Here is a 19,081-nt window from a genome sequence, read left to right on the forward strand (position 1 = left end):
GATGCTGGTGTACTTCTTTCAGAGATGCCTCCAGTAAGAACCCTCTCTGTGTTACAGTAATATGTGGCTCCAGTAGTTTCATGTCTGGTTATTTGTGGGAAATTATACCAACCTTCACTGTACTACTATCTCTCTATGTCCTCTGAAAACTTTAACATTTAGCTGAAGCCTTGCCTCATTTGCATGTGTACAAAGCTGGACTAGGTTCCCTGGAGTCACATAAATTGCTCTGAGGAATCAATCAAGTTTGCAAAATGCACAGAATTAAATTTGATTGACTAAACTACTTCGGCAGAAACTCCAATTTAAAACCAAAGTGAATTACATCACTTAAAATTAGTTAAACCTCATCAACTAAGCAGCAAACAAGGGTCTAAATGAATTTCACACATGTGTGAGTTTTCTTCAGATTTGCATGTTATTTTCCCTTAACAGTACTACCCTGTTGTACCACTGCTGTGCTGGACTTGTTCAGTCCCTTTTACATCCTGTCTTATGCCCCTCTTCTGTTCCTACTAGCACATCATCACTTACTTGGACTTAAAAAGTGACCTCCAACCAGCAATGTGCCCTGAAGCTGAAGCATGTAGCTGTAACCTTGAGTCAAATTCAGTGCTGGCAGCTGGTGTCAGCCACAACAATTTTCATCACTGTGAGTGTGACAGGGCACCCAGCAGTTCTGCCTGGTCCACTTCTGGCACTGCACCACGATGAGAGGGATTGGCCTTGTATGGAGCCCAGCATCAGTAGCAGATAAAGCAGTTCAGGGTTATTTGCTACTTTAAAGTATTTCACATTGGATAGGGAGACCATATTCTGTTTTGTAGTGTAGCCAGAGACTGAGTCTGAGAGCAGACATTTAGGTATCCTGGGTTTTTAAAACCCTGTGGAAATCAATAGTTCAACTTGATTTCACTGTCTTTCTGAAGGAGAGGGAGACAGACTTATGACAGCAGCTGTTTTGATTAAAGTTTTATCAAGCTGAAGACTTCAAACTTTTGCGGGCTTTATGGCCTAAGAATTGTCACCTGGAGCTGCTGAGCTGGCTTTCTCAGAAGACACCTGAGTGTACCACATCACCCCCACCAACAGCCACTCTTGGCTGGGGGTAAACCCACAGTGACCTCAGCATCATTGCTGATGAGGCAGCAAAACCTCTGACTAGCATTCCAGAGAGCTCTCACAAACACTTGACAGGAGCCTCCATACCTTACCAAGGAGATGCTTGATCTGGGGCTTGATGCTCACCTTCCTTTTTCATTTCTAGGTCTGGAACATGCCTGTTTACATTTGCTAGTAAATTCCCTTCCAGCAATCCACATCTCTTTGCTTTCAAGCCATCTGTCATTGCTGGCAGTACCTCTCTCAAGGGACACTTCACCACTTAGGTTAAACAGACAAGTTCTGCCAGTGCCATTTTCCCCTGCTAAGTAGCACTCCCATCTAACTCATTTCCTACAGAGGCAGCCCCACACTAAGCTGGGACAATGGCAAGACTTTTCCTTTCCTTTTTTTTTTCCTTTATAACCTTATCTCGAGCACTAGCAGTGACTCTGAACCAGTCCTTTCTCTGTTGCAGACAGGAAAGGACTTGAATTGGTGCTAGCAACAGCAGGAGAACAGAACAAAATGCTGCAAGTTTTAGAAGCCCTGACGACTTCTGCAAGAAAATCTGTTTGAAAGGCCAAGAAATGTATAGCCCATCTCCTTGCACAAACCATCTTTTAAGACCTATGTACTCAAGGCAGGCTGCCCACCCCAGTTACTGTCCTTCAGTGTGGTTTAGCTCATCTGATTCTGCTTAAAGGCTGTGGGTTTGATCCCAGTAAGGGCCATTCACCTAAGAGTTAAACTTTGATCATCCTTCTGGGTCCCTCCTAACTCAGAATATGCTGTGATTTCATAAGACCCCTGTTAACACCCTTGAGCAGCATCTTCTGCAGAGCCTTTAAAAGTATGACAGTGCTACAGTCTGCATTATTTTAATTGTCACTGCCCATTGCAGTGGTAAGCAGTTGCAGCTGGTGGTCTCCCCTTGAGATTTGTACTACCTCTTACTTGCAGAGATGCAAATCCATGCATTTAGAGAACTGTCTGGACTTCAGCATGGCTTTTTCATCTGTTTCTTAAGCCAGGGAGGGAAAGTGGCATTGGCAGGAAAATCCACAAACGTTAGAGGTTTATGTACAAGAAGGAGACACAGGAGTCCTGCAACTTTATTCTAATAAAGGGAGAGAGTCCAGTGAGGCACATGCCCGTGGAGTTTTCTCTCTCGGCGTTTTGGAGGGCACAGCCTCCTTTTATCCTAAACTCCTGGGTGAGGTACCAGGAAGGTACAGCCTTCCCGAGCTGCCTACCACATATTCTCCCTTAAATACATTATTTTACCCCTAAGCTCAGAAACTCATGCTTGTGCAGGACCTTGATTGTTTCAGGAGGCAAGCTGCCTGGACTGTGCAACAAATCTACAGCCTGAAGTTAGTAGAGACATTTAAGCCATGCTGTAACCAACTGAGTCCATCTCAGGGCCACCAACAGACTTTCCTCCGGACAAGAAGGAATGCAGGAGAACACATCTATTTCAACAATTGTTTGTTTGGCCCATCTTTGCAGGCCTCCTCAGTGCTCTAGACTTTAACAACACTGCTCGATTCTTTGATACAACTGCAAGTATTTCACAATATTACTGTACCCCTGAGTGTAAGGTGCCATCCCACAAGTCTCTAGTGTGAAATGGCGGGCACTGTAGGGGTGGAAGACTTACCTTCTTTGGGATTTGCTGTTGTATCTCAGTTGCCATCCTATGGCAGAAGACCACAGGACTCCAGGGCAGAGATTCTGGGTGGCATTAAAGTCTGCTGGGACGTGAAACACTGCAAATATTTGGGAGGTTTGGTTTTCAGGCTGAGTGTTTTTTCTCTCCTGAGAAAAGGAAATCATCCCTACCTGGGGTAGAACAATTGTTCCCATCGAGGTCACTGCTGCTGTGCTGGCCCTGAGCAACCTGCCCCCACCTGCTGCCTCTGGGCTCACACAGCTCCTGTAGGAATGGTTCCTCACAGACCCCTCTGATTACTTCAGTTAAAATTCAGAGTCCCTTGAGCAGCTTAAATTGCAGGTCTTCACCAGTCAAGCTCTTTTTGTTGGAGAGGGATAGAAGAGCCCTTATTTGAACAGTTTAGCAAGATGGTCTCAAGAGACCATATCTGCAGCCCAGCAGCCTCTTCTTGTGGCTCTTCTAGCACAACTGGAGCTGCAAGGCAGCTGTCCTCAGCTCCACACCTTGCCATTTGCAAGTCATCTAAAAGATATCATCACTCTTCTTGTGACGGTCTCCCAGCAAGGGCAGTGGAGGGAAGGAGAGCCCTTCCTGCAAAGTTAGCTGCTTGCATGCAGCCACGTGTGGCTTAATTACTGCAACAGGTCTGGAGGTTCTCTCCCAATCTTCTGGGCTACACCACAGAGAGCAGTGATATCCAATGAAGGGACAGTGACAAACCACTGAGACCATAAATTCTTCACATTGTGTAATTGGATCTGGGAAAGTATGTCTGCCTGTAATGTATCTTTAAACATCATTATGGAGGAGTGTCGACAATTCAGGCTTATTTTAAATATTAAGGTTAGAATTCACCCTATCTGTATACTAACAGTAGCACAAACACTTTCAAGGTCAGGCTTAAGACTGCTTAAGGTGAAGACACTCAGAGTCTTAAGTACTAAGTATTAATTAATTAAGTACTGCCTGTTTGTAAAGCACTCTGAACAGACAGCATGTTGTAAGTACCAAGTGTCATTTGTCTGAAATAGCCAGGTTTGGCTTGCTGGTTCCAAGGGTTTGCAAGAGGAAAGGAAGGAAGGACAGCTGCTTTACAGTGCACTTGCAGCCCATCCTGAGCTCTGCCTTCCTGTGCAGACCAGCCCAGAGGAAGGAGAGGAAACAGCAGCATCAGGGATGACTGATGACAGGGGAAAGCATTTGCTGTCCTCAGTAAGAGGATCAAGTGCCAATAAGCAGACTCCAGAGGATATGAAGATAGATTTACTCCTCCCCTCTCCCGCAGGGACTTCTCATGGTGGCTGGAGGCCCCTCTTTGGCTGTGCTGTGCTGACAGGGCACAGCTGAGGCCCCATTAACATCATTCCTGCTTTTGAAACATTGGTACCAGCAAGTACCACTGACCAGAGACAGATGAGCAGCTCTGAAAGGGGTCAAGCTCCTGAGCCTCTGTGCGAGTCTGCATCCATCTCACAAATGCAGTGAGGGTCTGTGGGACTGAAGGACTGGAAGTAAAATATTCCACGTAGGAACAATAAGTATGTGTGGTAGGCATAAAGGCACAGAGCCCAGACTTCATTAAGGTAGTTTTTATATTTTGAAAAGCAATATTAAAAAACACTGGAAAATGCAAGATAAACATAACATTGCTTCTACAAGTTTTAACCTTGTATTGCTTGGCCATTTTGACATATAAATTATTGCTTACTAGCGCTCATAAATACACGACACAATAATATGTACAGAGGCAAACAAGCATGAAATATGCAAAGGAAAACATTGGCAACATTGATTCTGGTAAATCAGATTATTTCATACATACCAGGTCTCATGATGGTGGATAACTACTAGCTGTAGTCCCTGAGAAGTCAGGTAAATACCTTGATTTGGGGGTTTCTATTTTATTACTTTTAATGCAAGCTGACACCGTTATGGCACTCAAGAGGGAACAGGCAGGTGTTCTTACCTCAGCTCATTGACTTCATCCCAGTGTTTAACAGTGTATAAGATGACCTTAAACAGGCTATGCAAATAAATATTACTCTGCTAAAATGTTCATTATTTACATCTTTCTTTGTAATTTTACAGCAGCAAAGGTCTTATTTCTGATAACACCCTTTCTTTTGCCACTGCTATGCAAATGAAATTTATTGCTATTCAAGATGATGTTGGAATCAAAAAGCTGTGTTAGAGAAACATCTAAATTTGTTGCCACAAAATTCCATGTCAAAGAGGTACAAAGTGACACAGCTCTTTCCTTTGCTCTATCTAATTACTCCTCTTAGGTACCAAAAAAAAAAAAAAAAAAAAGAGTATGCTGAGTATTTAACTCCAGATGTGATTGTGATAAATGGAATTTATAGGATTTTTAGGTTTTATACCACATAACCTAATTGCACTATTAAGGATGTAAAAAAATCACACAAAATCACCAGTGCTGGACCCTGGGAGAGGCTGTATAGTATTGCCCTTCCCTAATACAGGGTTTACTTCTAGTTCTCCTCCTAACTTCCAATGTTCAAACTGCTTGCCAGTCTGCAGCAAAGCTCTGCAATACTTTACCAGTGGAATGAAGACATAGAAGGGTCTTTTTCTAATCAGACATATTAGCTACAGGTTTGGGCTATTTACTTTTCCTTCATAGTAACAGTTCTAAGGCCCAATTCTCAACACTTAATTGATGTAGCCATGTTGGATCCTCACACCTGAAACTTAAATCCAAGTTATACAGGCCACTACAAAAACCAGTTTGCAAAGCTGTGACAAGTTGTCTAATTAGTCACAGCAGAGATAACAAGGTTAATGCTGGCTGTGTGCCCTCAGACTGATTTTATGCCAGCTGCAAGTGGTAGACAGCACCTGATTTAGTGTGAAATTACAGAGGTGCAGAAAGCCAGTGCCTCAACTGGCTCAAAGCCTATTGGTATGAGTTAACCCATCCCTTTACTTCATTTTGAGTTGGCAGAGTGAGGAGTATTCCAGGTAGGTGTATCAGACTTTCAAATCAAACCCTCAGCACAGAGTCATCTTATCTTTCTTCTTCTTCTTTTTTTGTTTTTTTTTTTTGTTTTTTTTTTTTTTTTTTTTTTTTTTTTTTTTTTTTTTTTTTTTTTTTTTTTTTTTTTTTGTTTTTTTTTTTTTTTTGGTTTCCTTCTTTCATTTTCTTGTCTTTTATTCTTCTCCAACACAGCTTCTGCTTCATCCACAGTAGCTACCAAAACTATCACAGAGCCAAATGCAGTGAACTGAGAAACAGCCCCACCTTCTCTCTCATCCTGAATACCTCTGAATGCTCCCTCTCCAACAGATTTCCAGAACAACTTTGTGGACTAGAGTGTTACACCACACAAGCTGAAGCATGCAGGCTGGTCTACATACAGGTTCCTAAAAATAATGCCACAGTAAAAAAAAAATTCACAAGAGGGAGCTCAAAACCCAGGAAAGCATCCAGGTAATGCAGCTATGTTGGGAATTCTAAGTGCTGTAGCCCTAGGAAGAACTGCAGAAACACAAGCAGCAAATTGTATCTGGTTTTTGTTCTTACACTGCAAAAAGGAGCCCACCACAGCTAGTATCTTCATTTGAACAGTTTTGGTCTGTTTGCACAAAAAAGTTATTTACAATATGTGCAGTCACATCTACAGAAGAACATAGGAAATTTTTACTCCATGGCCAGCAAGAGTTTATTTTTTTTTCTTTTTACTGGGTAAAAAGAAATTTTTTTTTCTTAAAAAAAAATCATATAGTATTTGATAATAACAAAGTACAAGCAAATACATTTCTGAAACATCTGTTTCCTTTACAATAGATCTATACAATATTTCACAGATGGGAAAACTGAATGCATTCTACAGATTCCCCCACAGACTACTTGTTAAAGCTGCTTTTTTTTAAAAAATCCCTTTAAACCAGAGATAACACAATTATGAAGAGCATGCTACTTCAGTATTCCCACATTTTAGTAAAAGAGAGTTTTCTTGAAAGTCTTCCTTATGTGGAAAGCATACAACAAGACGGGCAAGCAATGCAATGTATCCTCCCTGCTCTGTAAAGAGACCGTCACCGTGAGTCAGTGCACAAACACGTGCCAAGGAGCACCCTCTGCACATTGCCTGTGGCATTCACTACATCACCTCAGGGCAACTTCTTAGCGCTGGAAACCAGGTGATGGTGGTGCTTGGGATGTAGGTCAGCTGTAGACATTACTTTAGAAATGCTGCCTCAGCACAGGCCCAGATGCAGTACTTTTAACTACATGAGAATTGTCATGGGGTGGGCTGTGAAAGGGACAAAAGCAGTAAAGGGACCCTGATGCTGAGAGCCTGGTGTGTATGCAGGTAATTACACTGGTACCCTGTAAGGGGCACCTTTCTGCTCTTTAAAAATTAGAAGCATGTCCAAGTTAGGTGAAGTTTCACTTCCTGAAATGGTATTTCCAGTGGGGGGAATTAGAAATGTAGATGGATCTAGGTATTTGCCTCTGAATAGATACCAAAGAGGCTGTAATCCAAGCAGAAAACAAAGTTCCTGCTATAATAATTTATAACACATTAACTGCAGGAGCCAGTGCTAAATCTTAGATAACTGAAAAGGAAGAAAATAACATGTTTTCAGTACACAAACAATTGTGTCCATAAATTGCAACAGAAGTGGATTGGCTCTTATAGTGTGTTTTATAAAGCATATTCTTAAAGGAGCCGTAACAGAGTGAACTGTTTACTGCTGACCTCCACATCACAACACACTCTTGAGTTTCATCTGGTTGCACTGCCTTGTTATATTCCTGTTCTAGGTTGCTCACACATCTCAAATGCTATGCTCCAGCGGACTCATGGGAGCTGCACAGATTGCACATCATTTTTGGCAACAGTACTTTGGCAGCCTTGAATTAGTGAGGTACATACTGTGGTGAACTGGGAATCAACCCCTTGCGGCATGTTGCTTGCTGAAATGTTTTGCTGCTGTGACATGATGACTCCTCTCTTACTAATACTGGCAGAATCTGCATTGAAAGCTACACTGGACCAAACAATATTTTCACAGAAACCAAGCTCCTGAGCTCAAAGGACACTGCTCTGCTGCCTCAGGTCCCAGGGAGCAGCGGGAATGGCACCAAGCTTGCCCTGCAATTCTGTGAGCAGCTCCTCTGCTGGCTCTTGCCTGATTTTCCTGCGCATGTTGTGTGAGCTACTGATAAAACTCAGTAAACCCTTCTCATATAGGGAAGCAACATGCTTGGCATAAACATTCACTTAATTCAAAGTGCTGCAGTTACAAGGTTACATGAAGCAGTGGACGCTCACGCTCGCGGCTCTATCCTGTGGGAGAGCTCAAACAGAGCTTGCTGGTTGTCGATGACATGCAGGTGGTGGATGTATGGCTTCAGCTCGTGATGCTCTTTCGAAGGAACTTCATTGCCTGCAAGACAGGAGAAAGGAGATGGATCAGAAAGCTGTGCCCTGCCTGCTGCTTCTCTGTCCTCTGTCACAAAGTCACCGCTGTGCCACCTGCCAGGTGCTAGACAGCCACAGAAAAGACAGCCTGTAACCCAAAGTAACTTCTTGCTGCTTAAGTGCAATGAATGAGGTAACAGCTAGATAGAGAACAGGGGAGAAGAAAAAAAAAATAGGCAATTCTGGGCAAACAGCATGCATAAAGGAGGGGGGCATGAGGACGGCAAGAAGCTGACTCTTCCCAAGAGGAAGATTTAGCTCTGCTGGCAGTACAGGCAGTCCATCCCCTGTAAGGTTCAAGGTTTCCTTTGTGCTGCTCTGGCAGCACAATGGGACCTTGAGCATGGGTGGGCAACCCAACCTGCAACTTTTTAAAAATTTTAACACAGTCCACAAGACAGCAGGCCTTGGATGATTTTCTTCAGAGCCAGTGAAAGGTGACAGTGCAGCAGATGGATACGAAAGCTCTTCAAAGCTGCTCTGACAGGCCCTGGTGTTTTGATCTGTTAGGCTTTTGATTTCTGATCTAGTAACAGAGACAAAAGTCATGCTGTCGTTTCATGGGAGTTTATGCAGCAAGAGGAATTAGCTGTGTAACAGGCAAACTGAAGGGTGGCCTGAATAGCAGTTCTCTCTTACAAGCTTTATGCTCAAAATGTGGGAACTCCCTGCCTGTGAAACCATTCAGCATGGCTGGTACTAGCAGAGACAGAAAAAAGAAAGCCAAGCCCAAGATCCATCAAGACAGGCAGAGAAAGCAACATTGCTGACTTCTGGCAGATGAGCAAAGTTGGAAAGCTCCATTCATGTCCATGTCCCCAATATTACCATAAATTGGAAAAAAAAAACCCCAAAAAATTCTTCAAAATTGCCTGAACCAATCAGCTTAACTCATACACTTCTTCCCTCTCCCTCGTTGCATTATCATCCTTTTCTCCGCACTCTCCAGCTGTATGAGCAAGTTTCCAGGAATCACCAATCCTGCTTGTTTCTGAAGACATCTGTGATGCTGAGTGGGATGTGAATGCAGGCAGTTCTGTGTGGCTGCTAATGGGGCTCCTGGGCAGCTGCTCTAAAGAGCTCCTGCACAGCAGCCATCTAACTTGAGCAGTGTTGCAGAGAACAGGATAATGTGATAAATTTGTGTCAGCATACAGAGCTGACCTTTCTGTTCTGAGGGAACAGGATCCCAGCAGCTGTGCTGAACACAGTGAAAAACATTTGTATTTCTCATTAACACCTCAAATAACAAAAGCTTGAATTATGTTGTTTTCTCAGGCTGCTCTTCCTCACTTTGGAAATGCTATTATTTGTTTTCAGGATTTAGGATATAAATGTTATTTCCTTTAAACAGGCATTTCAGTTTTACTTGGAACCTAACCAGTTTCTAATCCAGAAACACTTTGGCCTGCAAGCTTAATATACATGATACAGCTCATAAACAATAATAATATTCCTTGCTTAGTTTTGTTTGAATTTCTTCTTATAGTGAGAAAGAGCCTGCTGCTCTTAGGCCAATCTGGGAACTGATGCAGTAGAAAGATTCACATTCCTGAGAGCAAAATAAGCCCACTAGAAAAGGAAACTGTCCATAAAGTCTCAATAAATATTCAGTGAATTCATTTCATGCCTAAACGAATTTTAGGGAAAAAAAAAGTGCCTACAGGGATGTCTGTATAAGCTGCTTTTTAAATGCCAGCTTCACAATAAATCAAGCCTGTGCTAAAATAAAATAACAATTGCCTACTTCAAACTACCAGATTATATGATAAATCTCAGGTATTAACCCTGGATTTATGCTGCAAGACTTACAAAATCACTTGGAAAAATAAAAAAGACAAAAACAAGATGAAAGATGTGCAGGAAAAATTGCAAAAAACCCTCACATCACTGAAAGGAAACAATGTTACTTTTCATAATACCAAATAGAAGACATTTTAATTTACAGAGGCATAGTTTGGATTAATCAATATTTCCTTTTGTATCTGAATTAAAAGAAGGCACATCTTACTCCTTCCCCCCTGCTTCATCTCTTACATACATTTACATATATATTTTTTAATATATATATTTAGAAAAATTACTCAAGAACCATAATGCTGAGCAGCCTTTGTTTAAAGGTAATACTGTATATACATGTGGTAATTCTTTAGAGCAAATGTTTTACAAAACTCTTAAAAGTACCTATTATTCTCCAAGGTACCTGTATTTATAATTAAAATTATGATTATTATTCTTTTTGTTGGAGTCAATGCTGACAGCTGCTGAAAAGTCAGTGGAAAAAAGTTATTATTCAGCTCTATTCTCCCCAAGGCTGCAGCACAGTTCTGAACTTCTCTTCAAAAAAGAGGTTTTAGTGGCCTCAATAAACGACATGTTTAGTGGGTTTGGCTTAAAAACTAACTGCTTCCTAAAGTAGCTCTTCTGTCCCCTTCCTGCATTTAACATCTCTGCAGACAATAAGAACACTGAGAAGGAGAAAAGCAAGGTTTCTCCTCTGCAAGCAGCAGAACAAAGAGAGCTGAAGTTTTCTGGCATGGTCCCTTAGGGTTGGATTCTCTAGTGGCTAATAAGGCGGAAACAACAACAACAACAGCAACAAATTTTTAAAAAAGCAAACAAAAAAAGTCCTCTGTGCAGCTGAGGCACTCACAATCCTTGCCTCCAGCATAGATCCTCCAGTGTCTAAAGCAGGCACAGCTATATTTGCAGTTTCCCCTAGAAGAGGAAATAAGCCTCTCATTTCTTCCTACTCGACCACTTTCACAAAACCCACAGCACCCTCATGCCTTCAAGACTTCTACAGTTTTGTGAAACGTCCTTAAGAACCTCAGACAAGCAAACAATTGCTCTTGGTGCAGAGCCGAGTGAAAAGCTGTGGGGATGAATACCATCTTCAGCTGCTGGAAGCCAAGGCAGCTGTGAATTCCTTACCAAAACACCCAGAGTGGCAAGACTGAGCTAACTCCTTGATAGCTGGGAAAGGCAGAAACAGCAGCATGCACCAGAGGCCTCCATTACTGAGTGCAGCTGGCACAGATCTTACACAGGGTTTTGAAGAGATGGCAATTTTTGCAGGAAAGTAATTTACTAAAATTTGGAAGCTGTTCCAAGAAATATTTTCTAAACTACAGCAAAAAACTGATTTTTGCTGTGTTGATCTTCCAAAAATGATGCCTTCTTTTGCCCATTGGTTAAATAGGTTTTGATCACATTCTGTAGTAAACTTGAGCAGCTGGAAAGAAAACGGCGGGGGGAAAACCAAACCTAAAACTCAACAAACCCTCAAGGATGTACAAAGGCAAATTAAGTAGGAAATTTTGTCGACTCACCAAATTGGTTATTTCTGCAATGTCTCAATGACCGAACAGTGTCTGCAATCATGTGCTGCAAAGATAAAATAATAAACATCAGTGCAAAGACCTGGGACAGATTCTGTCATTGTTAGAAAAGCCTGAAAAAAATCTTGTCCTACACTGAACAACAAAAAGCAACTGTGGTAAAGTAGAAAGTGAAGACAGCAGGAGGATCTTTGCTCTTTATCTTGGTGATCCCATTTGATGAAACAGGGTTAGTCAGGATGTCTTATTGATATCACACAGATTAAATGAGAACAACTCCCTAGGAACCCATGGGAAGTGGTAATGAAAAATAACCAAACAAATGCTCATTTTTCTTCCAGCAACTTTTATTAATCTGAAAACCTACAGAAAGGAAGGCCTGTGGACTGGGTGAGTGCTTTGGGGTTCAACCCCAGTTTTAGTACATTATCTAAGGTTCTGTGTAGTCTGCAGCCTGTCCTTCTGTCTCCACTTGGTATAATTGCACTGTAAACCTCTTTGTGGCACAGACTGCACCCCTCAGTGTACACTTGTGTGATGCTACCACACTCAGGCACCACTATCAGCCAGGCAGCTCTCTGCAGCCTAACCAGCACAAAAAAAATAAAGAGCCCATAGCCCAAATGCTGCAGAGCAAGCACCCTGACATCTCCACACGTAGGTACCAAGTAAAACTGTCCTCTATGTATGCCACTTTAACAAAAGCTGGTGCTTACAGAGATATTAAACGTTCACTTACATTAAGCAGAGGAAACAAAAGGTTTAAATTCGGTTTCTCATTCAGACTCAGGTCACCAATTTATACAAAAATTTGGATTATTCACTACAAATCAGTAGAGGGAGATTATTTTCACTAGATACTACCCGTAAAGTTCTTAAGCCATTACTTTTTAAAAATTTTACTGTTCCTGAGGCAATTTCTCACCAAATCTAGTAAGTAACAGAAGCAAATTGCAGTCAGCAGGAATGATCTGAAAGCTCATGCAAACAGCTGATCTCATTTTACATCTCCTTCAAAAATTATTAAAGGTGGAAAGGATTAACTGTCTTGAGTATGTTTAAGACCAGAATAATGCAGAAAAGCTCATCTCTCAACATCCTGGGAGTGGCTTACAAGACTTCTCCACAGAAAAGCTTATCACGAGAGCACATTTAATGGAAACTTTGTATTTCTTTCATCAGTAAATCAAAATAATTTTTCTTGTTACCCGCTGTGCTTCATTTGCCATGAAATTACACAATCCCTTGTGCTGATGTCCTTGCACTGATTATAATGAAGTTCTAATGAGATGATCTAGATTTCACGATCAATAATGTGAGTACTGGCAGTACTAACAGTACTGTACAGTACAACTACACCAGTGCTGTTACTGTGATGTTTCCCAGACAACACTCTCTGCATTTGGATTTCAGAAGTCAGAGAAACCCACACATCACACATACTGTAACCCTTTGCTGTCTCTCCTTTGTAGTCAGTCACTGTGAGGGTTCATCCCAAGACTGGTTTCTGTAGGTGATGCTCTGGTAAGGGAAGAACTTCTTTGTGCAACATTTAAAGCAGAATTGCAAATCTTCTGGGTTTAGTATCCTAATTATGAATTTTTCTGGTTTCAATTCTCTGGGATCCAAAAGTAACGCAGAAAGTCAGCCAATGTATCTGCAAAGCAAATGCTATCTCCTGACTGCTTAAACAGGTGCTAGCATACTTGTTAGTGTGATCAGTAACACACATTTCTTGTGGCTTTTCAGCCTGCTAGATACCCGGGATCATTAGCACTCCTTTCATTGAGGACAGCAGAGCCTCAGGCTTGGGGTTGCACAGAAATTTGGGGGTGTGGGTTAAAAACACACAGCTGCACGTACACAGCCCTTACAGCTGAAGGCTCTTCAGGTGTTATTGAAAATGGTAATGGCCATTGACCTGTAATAGAGTTTGCTGGAGTGTGGCTAAGACATGTCATTGCTAAGACATAGCTGAAGGCTGGAGAGAAAAACCTGAAGAAGCCACATTTTAGTGAAACAGCCAAGAAAATACCACTGAAATTCCTTGAGATGTGATTGTGTAAGGCTATATTCTCATTTTTTCCTTCAGCTTTAGTTGAAGAAGTAAATATGATACTAAATATTGATCTAACACTATAATAGACTAGATTTTACCCAAAATGCAGTTAAATAAACCAATGCAACCCCTTCACCTTTGTCAAAGCTAGGTAACATTCCTGAGACAAAAGATCACTTCTTTTCTTCTCTTTGCAAATTTCCTTCTTTATATTTTGAATTAACTTTGTATCCACTGCTATAATTTCATGTCAAATCAAATCCAGTCATGGTAGGATTGCTGAATTCTAAGAATATAACAGAAGCAGGGATTGTAGGGAGAAAGATCTTTAATAAAAGAAACTAATACAGTTGGAAAAAATAATGGTTCAGACTGACAAGTCCTCCTTCAGGTGAGATGTTTAATGCAGAAATTAAATATTTCGAAATAGTGATCCAAACGGAGATACAAGAAACCATCTTTGCTTTGAAATTCATAAGTGGAAATTCTAGTAATTTATGACAGTAAGTTCCTTCCCCAAAGCAGTAATCTGCTATGGTAGAATAATTCTTTTCTTCTTTTTCTGCAACAGCAAATTTGCAGGTGAGGTTCAGTGGCTTGATCCAAATCGAGCAGGAGTCAATGTCAATCCTAATTTTTCTCAGCTAAGGCCAGAAAGTGCTCACCACTTCAGTGCTCAGTGCAGAACACCAAGGAGGACATTGTTCTCCAGGACAAAGCCCTTACAATAAGAAAAGAAACATGGACTGATGAATACGTGATCACGTGTAATCTTGTGAGTTCGTGGCCACTGATTAAATCCAACTGAGCCAGGGTAATACCAGTGTGCAGCCTGAGTTTCCACTACACTGATATTTAAATCTCTCCTAAGCCCCCACTTCCTAAGCTTGCACTATTGCCTGCATTCATATGCACAGGGCTGCATGAGACAGCATGTTTCTGAGAGCGTGATCTGAATGATAATTTGGAGGAAGTGTCAATCAGAACAACTCTCACCCCACAACCATCACCTCAGCCTCTCCCCCCTTGCCATTTAAAATGCCCCTTATCCATTTGAATGGAAAAGGTGAGATCCTGGCTCACTGAAGTCAATTAGCAAAGCTCCCACTGCCTCTGGGGACACAATGGAGAGGGAAAGGAAAGGGATTCTTACCCAGGAAGCCCAGCATATATTAAACATATACACGATTACACAACAAACAAAAAAATGAACACAGCTTGCTAGGACTGGACAAGAATTAGATCCTACATATTCACTAAATAAATATACGGGCCAGTGGAAGGATTTTAATAACAATCATGGTGCATCAAGGGCTAGTTTAATTTACATGTTAATTGGATGTACTTCCAAAAGGCAATGAAGAAGAACATGCTAATGAGTTTTATGAAAACACCTAAAGGTCAAACAGTTAATGGACTTGGAACAAGAAAACCTTTCATTAAATGCAAATCGGTATTCTTGTAAACTCTGCAACAAGAAAAGGTACAGAAATCAAACAGAAAACATGAAAAAAAGGAGCTCAGGTTCAAAAGTCAGAGCCTACATCTGCTTGCAAGTCGAAAGACAATGTATATTATGATAGAATGTGAAAATAAGTTCAACATCTGGTTCATGAATAATTCCATGGTTGTGTGTTCATTCCCAAACAAGTGTAAACACATGGAGAAAATAGTTGGGACAATTCACCAACCACAGCCATCTGGAGTAACAGTCCCATGGCACATTTGGACAATTGCAGAGAACATTTTGGTTTCTTGGTCAAATACTACAGGCCAAAAACAAAACAAACAAAAAAAAAAATCCAAGCTTCTCTACTCCACCACTGTTCAAATATATAACATTTGTCTTTTAGGGTAACAGAATCACAGAATAAGCCGAGTTGGAAGGAAAGTCCAATTCCTGGCCCTGCACAGCACCATCCCCATGAATCACACCATGTGTCTGAGAGCACTGTCCAAACTCTTCTTGAACTCTGTCAGGTTTGTGCTGTGGCCACTTCCCTGGGGAACAGTTCCAGTGCCCAAACACCCTCTGGGTGAAGAACCTTTCCCTGATATCCAACCTAAACCTCCTGACACAACTTCAGGCCATTCCCTCAAGTTCTGTCACCACAGAGAAGAGATCAGTGTCTGCCCCTCCTCTTCCCCTCACCAGGAAGTTCTAGACTGCAATGAGCTCTTCTCTAGGTTGAACAGACTGAGCGATCTCATGAAAATGTTATCAAAGAAAACTCCCCAAACTGAACAAAACCAACCAACCAAAAAGCAACAACAAAAACCAAACAAACCACCAAAAACCAACACAAATTAGGCAACTCAAACCTCCCTCAGTAATCCCATGCCAGAGTAGATGTCATATGATGCCTAGAGTGAATGTGGCCAAAAATACATCATCAAGTGCCCTTATGCATAAAAGCCACAATAGTAATATTTACAGTCAGTTTAATTTGTATTTCAGGCATTATTGTCTTCCTCATTTAACACAGTTCAAAAGGCTTCTCTTTCATTTAAGATCTCTAAAATTACAGTACCACTTGCAGGTGATAAACTAGAGGAATCTTTCCTTAAGTGATAAACTAATGAAACCTGAGGGAAAAAAACAAAAAGGAAACATAATTCAGAGAAAGCTGAAGCAGGAGAACTTAACTCATACGAAGCAGCCCTCGAGGTGGTGCAAAGGAATTGGTCTCACCGAGTACAAGCGAAGACTGGAATGTGCAGCAGTGATGATGGCCATTATTGGTTTAGCCATTTTACACAGGAGTAGAGGAGGAAGGAACGAGAAAGAAAGGAGCAAAGGAAAAGGGCAGGGGAAAGAGACTTTGCTGTTTCATCCTGCTTGCTCTTTTCTACCCCTGTTTATTTCCTCCTGGTTTAGCCAGAAGAAAACCTTACAGTCTTACAAGATAAGGAAAGCAAAGGGAAGAAGAGAACATTAATATTTCGAAAAACAGGAAGGACAAAATTAGCTTACCAGCTTTTCAAAATTAACAAGGTTATCCAGAAACGTTTTATTTCCTTCATGGATGAATGTTACATCTGGAAAAAAAAAAAACAACCAAAAAACCAATTACTACTCACAACCTCTTTAAAAAAGGAAAGTATCCCATTAAGGACTGCCACAATATCTTGTAACAGTGAAACAAAAGCCTGGCCTAATGATGACATGCAGCGATTATTAGATAACAACAATATTTACACATTGTTAAGAAGAATATTTTTAAGTGGGGGCAAGGATTTCTTATTAAACGTGATCTGTGCTACTTCTGGAATGCATAATATACAGAAGGTGGCTGGGAGCAGGGGAGGGCATCCAGAGGGATGGCCCTGCATGGCATGCTGCTCCCCACACCCTGCAGCACCAATCCAGACCTTCTGCCCATGGCTGGGATAGGTCTGTCCCTGAGCCCAGAGCTCCACAGGGGCAGATCTCCCAGATGCTGGAGCTGGCTCTGACACCCTTCATCTCGCTCCGTGGGACAAATGACTGCAAATCCTCCCCAAAGACAAGGGCTACAGCAGTGGACAGCCAGACAGGTTAAACACAAGACACCACAGTACAGAGCCTTGAAATGAGCATCATGCCTAGGGAAAAACACTTCTATGTAGTGTTGTTGGAGGGAATTTGCAAAGGCAACAAAAGGTCAGAGGAAAAGGAAAAGGTGTATATTTGGCTCCAGGAAGAGAACTGAACACAGTGTAATGAACTGGAGGGAGGGAATATCAGGCAAAATAAACGTTGCCAAGTTAAGATACAATTAAAACAGTAGCTCAAGGCCATTTTCTCTGTTTTTCTAATGCATATTAGGTCAGAAGTGAGACCTATCTTGGACATAGAGTACCAAAATATGAATAGATTCCCTGTGGGAGTGGAAGCTCTGACTTCAATAGTGCAACCTCCAGGTTACTGAAAGCACTGGCAGGAGCACCACAGCCTTGGCCCCATCAGCTCCCCTGCATGTGAGGGTACCCAGGAGATCCATGAGGAGAAAATGCTGAAGGAATGAGGTGGCACTCCAATACCATTACTCCTTAACAGTCACAGCTGTGGATGCCACTGGGAGAACAGCACACAGCAAATGGGACAAGTGTCCCTCTCAGCAGAGATGTCAGCCTCCAGCCCAGCAGTCGAACTGTGCTCCTCAGCATTTCTCCTGTCCTCACCTCTAGGACTCCTTCTGATACCCACACGGACACCACGGTTTTGGGGGATTTCAGGAGTGGAAACATGCAGAGAAGCTTCGTCACACACCGGCCCCCATCCACCTCTACCTTCACCCTCCCTCAAAACAGCCAACCTGATTTATTGCCTTGGCTTTCAAAGGCTCACTCTGTGCCTGAGGGGCATTTTGTAATTGCTTGGGATTGAAATGCTAAATGGCTTCAAATGCTGCTGGAAACCCGGGGCTGGGACTCTCATGGGGGGTGATGTTTCCATCACCCTGTGCCCCTAGGGTGGCTGGGACAGACAGGGTGCCAGCCTGGACATGCAGAAAGCACAGCACATGCTGCCAAAAGCTCCAGCACCTCTCCTACCCCTGGGCTGCATCCTAAAGAGCAGGAAAGGAGGAAGCACAACCCTCTGCACCTCCTCTGCTGGACTGCTTTGGGGCACCCAGGGAAAGGGACACAGAAAGGACACAAGCTCAGGACACAGGCAGTACTTCTGTCTATATCAGTGCAGTTAAAACCTGCCCATCACCTCTAATGAAAAACCTATACTGGAAGCAGAAATTTCCACACAGCTTTTTAAGTCATTGACAGCAATGTGTATATCTCTGGGGGCAGAAGGAACAGAAATTTGCTTTGCAGCCAACAACTAAGAGTCTAGATAAATTCAGTGGAGCAGAAAATTGCATCTGAACTAGGTTATAAGGGTATATCACAGTATTTTATTACACATTTGAAAAATCTGCCTGATTTTCAAAAGCTGTGTCTGTGTGCTGTGAGAGCTCTGCATTTAAATTTAATTAACTTTTGAAAGGACACTCTGAAGTTATTTTTCATAATTTAAGATTTTTCTTCCTTTTTTAATTGAAACTACTTTTGTTCCTATTGTGATGAAATACAGCAATTTGCTGAGTTATTAATGATTTCTATGTTACCCATTCTTATTTTACTGGTCTTGGAAATGACCCTAATACAAATATGCTTGATATGGAATAAATTCCATTGCACTGTGCAATACTTTGGGAATTACCAACCTTGGCAACATCTCCTCATGGACCACTGTACTGAAGGACATTACTGCATTAATTTCAAAGTCTTCTTGCTATCTCCAGTTCAAGTTAAATATACAAATGCTGTCTAGGTGCATGTTCTTATACACCATATTGTAATGCTGTGCAAACATCATTGCTACAAGTGACTTATGACTGCTGCTTTTGTTTGCAGGAAGACATACTCCAGAACACTGTAAAAATATTGATTTTGAAGCCTTGATAATTGT

General features: G+C 41.7%; 1 protein-coding gene across 1 annotated transcript in view; it reads right to left on the reverse strand.

Annotated features, from left to right (window-relative positions):
* Window positions 1–4,353: 4,353 nt before the first annotated feature.
* Window positions 4,354–19,081, reverse strand: part of RAPGEF5 (Rap guanine nucleotide exchange factor 5) — a 158,322-nt gene continuing 143,594 nt past the window's right edge. Inside the window, exons 24-26 of the mRNA XM_041466150.1 lie at window positions 16,607–16,671; window positions 11,565–11,619; window positions 4,354–8,197 (exon numbers count right to left, since the gene is read on the reverse strand). Coding sequence (XP_041322084.1) covers window positions 8,079–8,197; window positions 11,565–11,619; window positions 16,607–16,671 — 239 coding nt within the window. The 3' untranslated portion in view covers window positions 4,354–8,078. The remainder of the gene's footprint in view (window positions 8,198–11,564; window positions 11,620–16,606; window positions 16,672–19,081) is intronic.

Source organism: Pyrgilauda ruficollis, unplaced genomic scaffold, assembly GCF_017590135.1.
Source record: "Pyrgilauda ruficollis isolate IOZ18807 unplaced genomic scaffold, ASM1759013v1 scaffold2, whole genome shotgun sequence".
Classification (NCBI taxonomy): domain Eukaryota; kingdom Metazoa; phylum Chordata; class Aves; order Passeriformes; family Passeridae; genus Pyrgilauda; species Pyrgilauda ruficollis.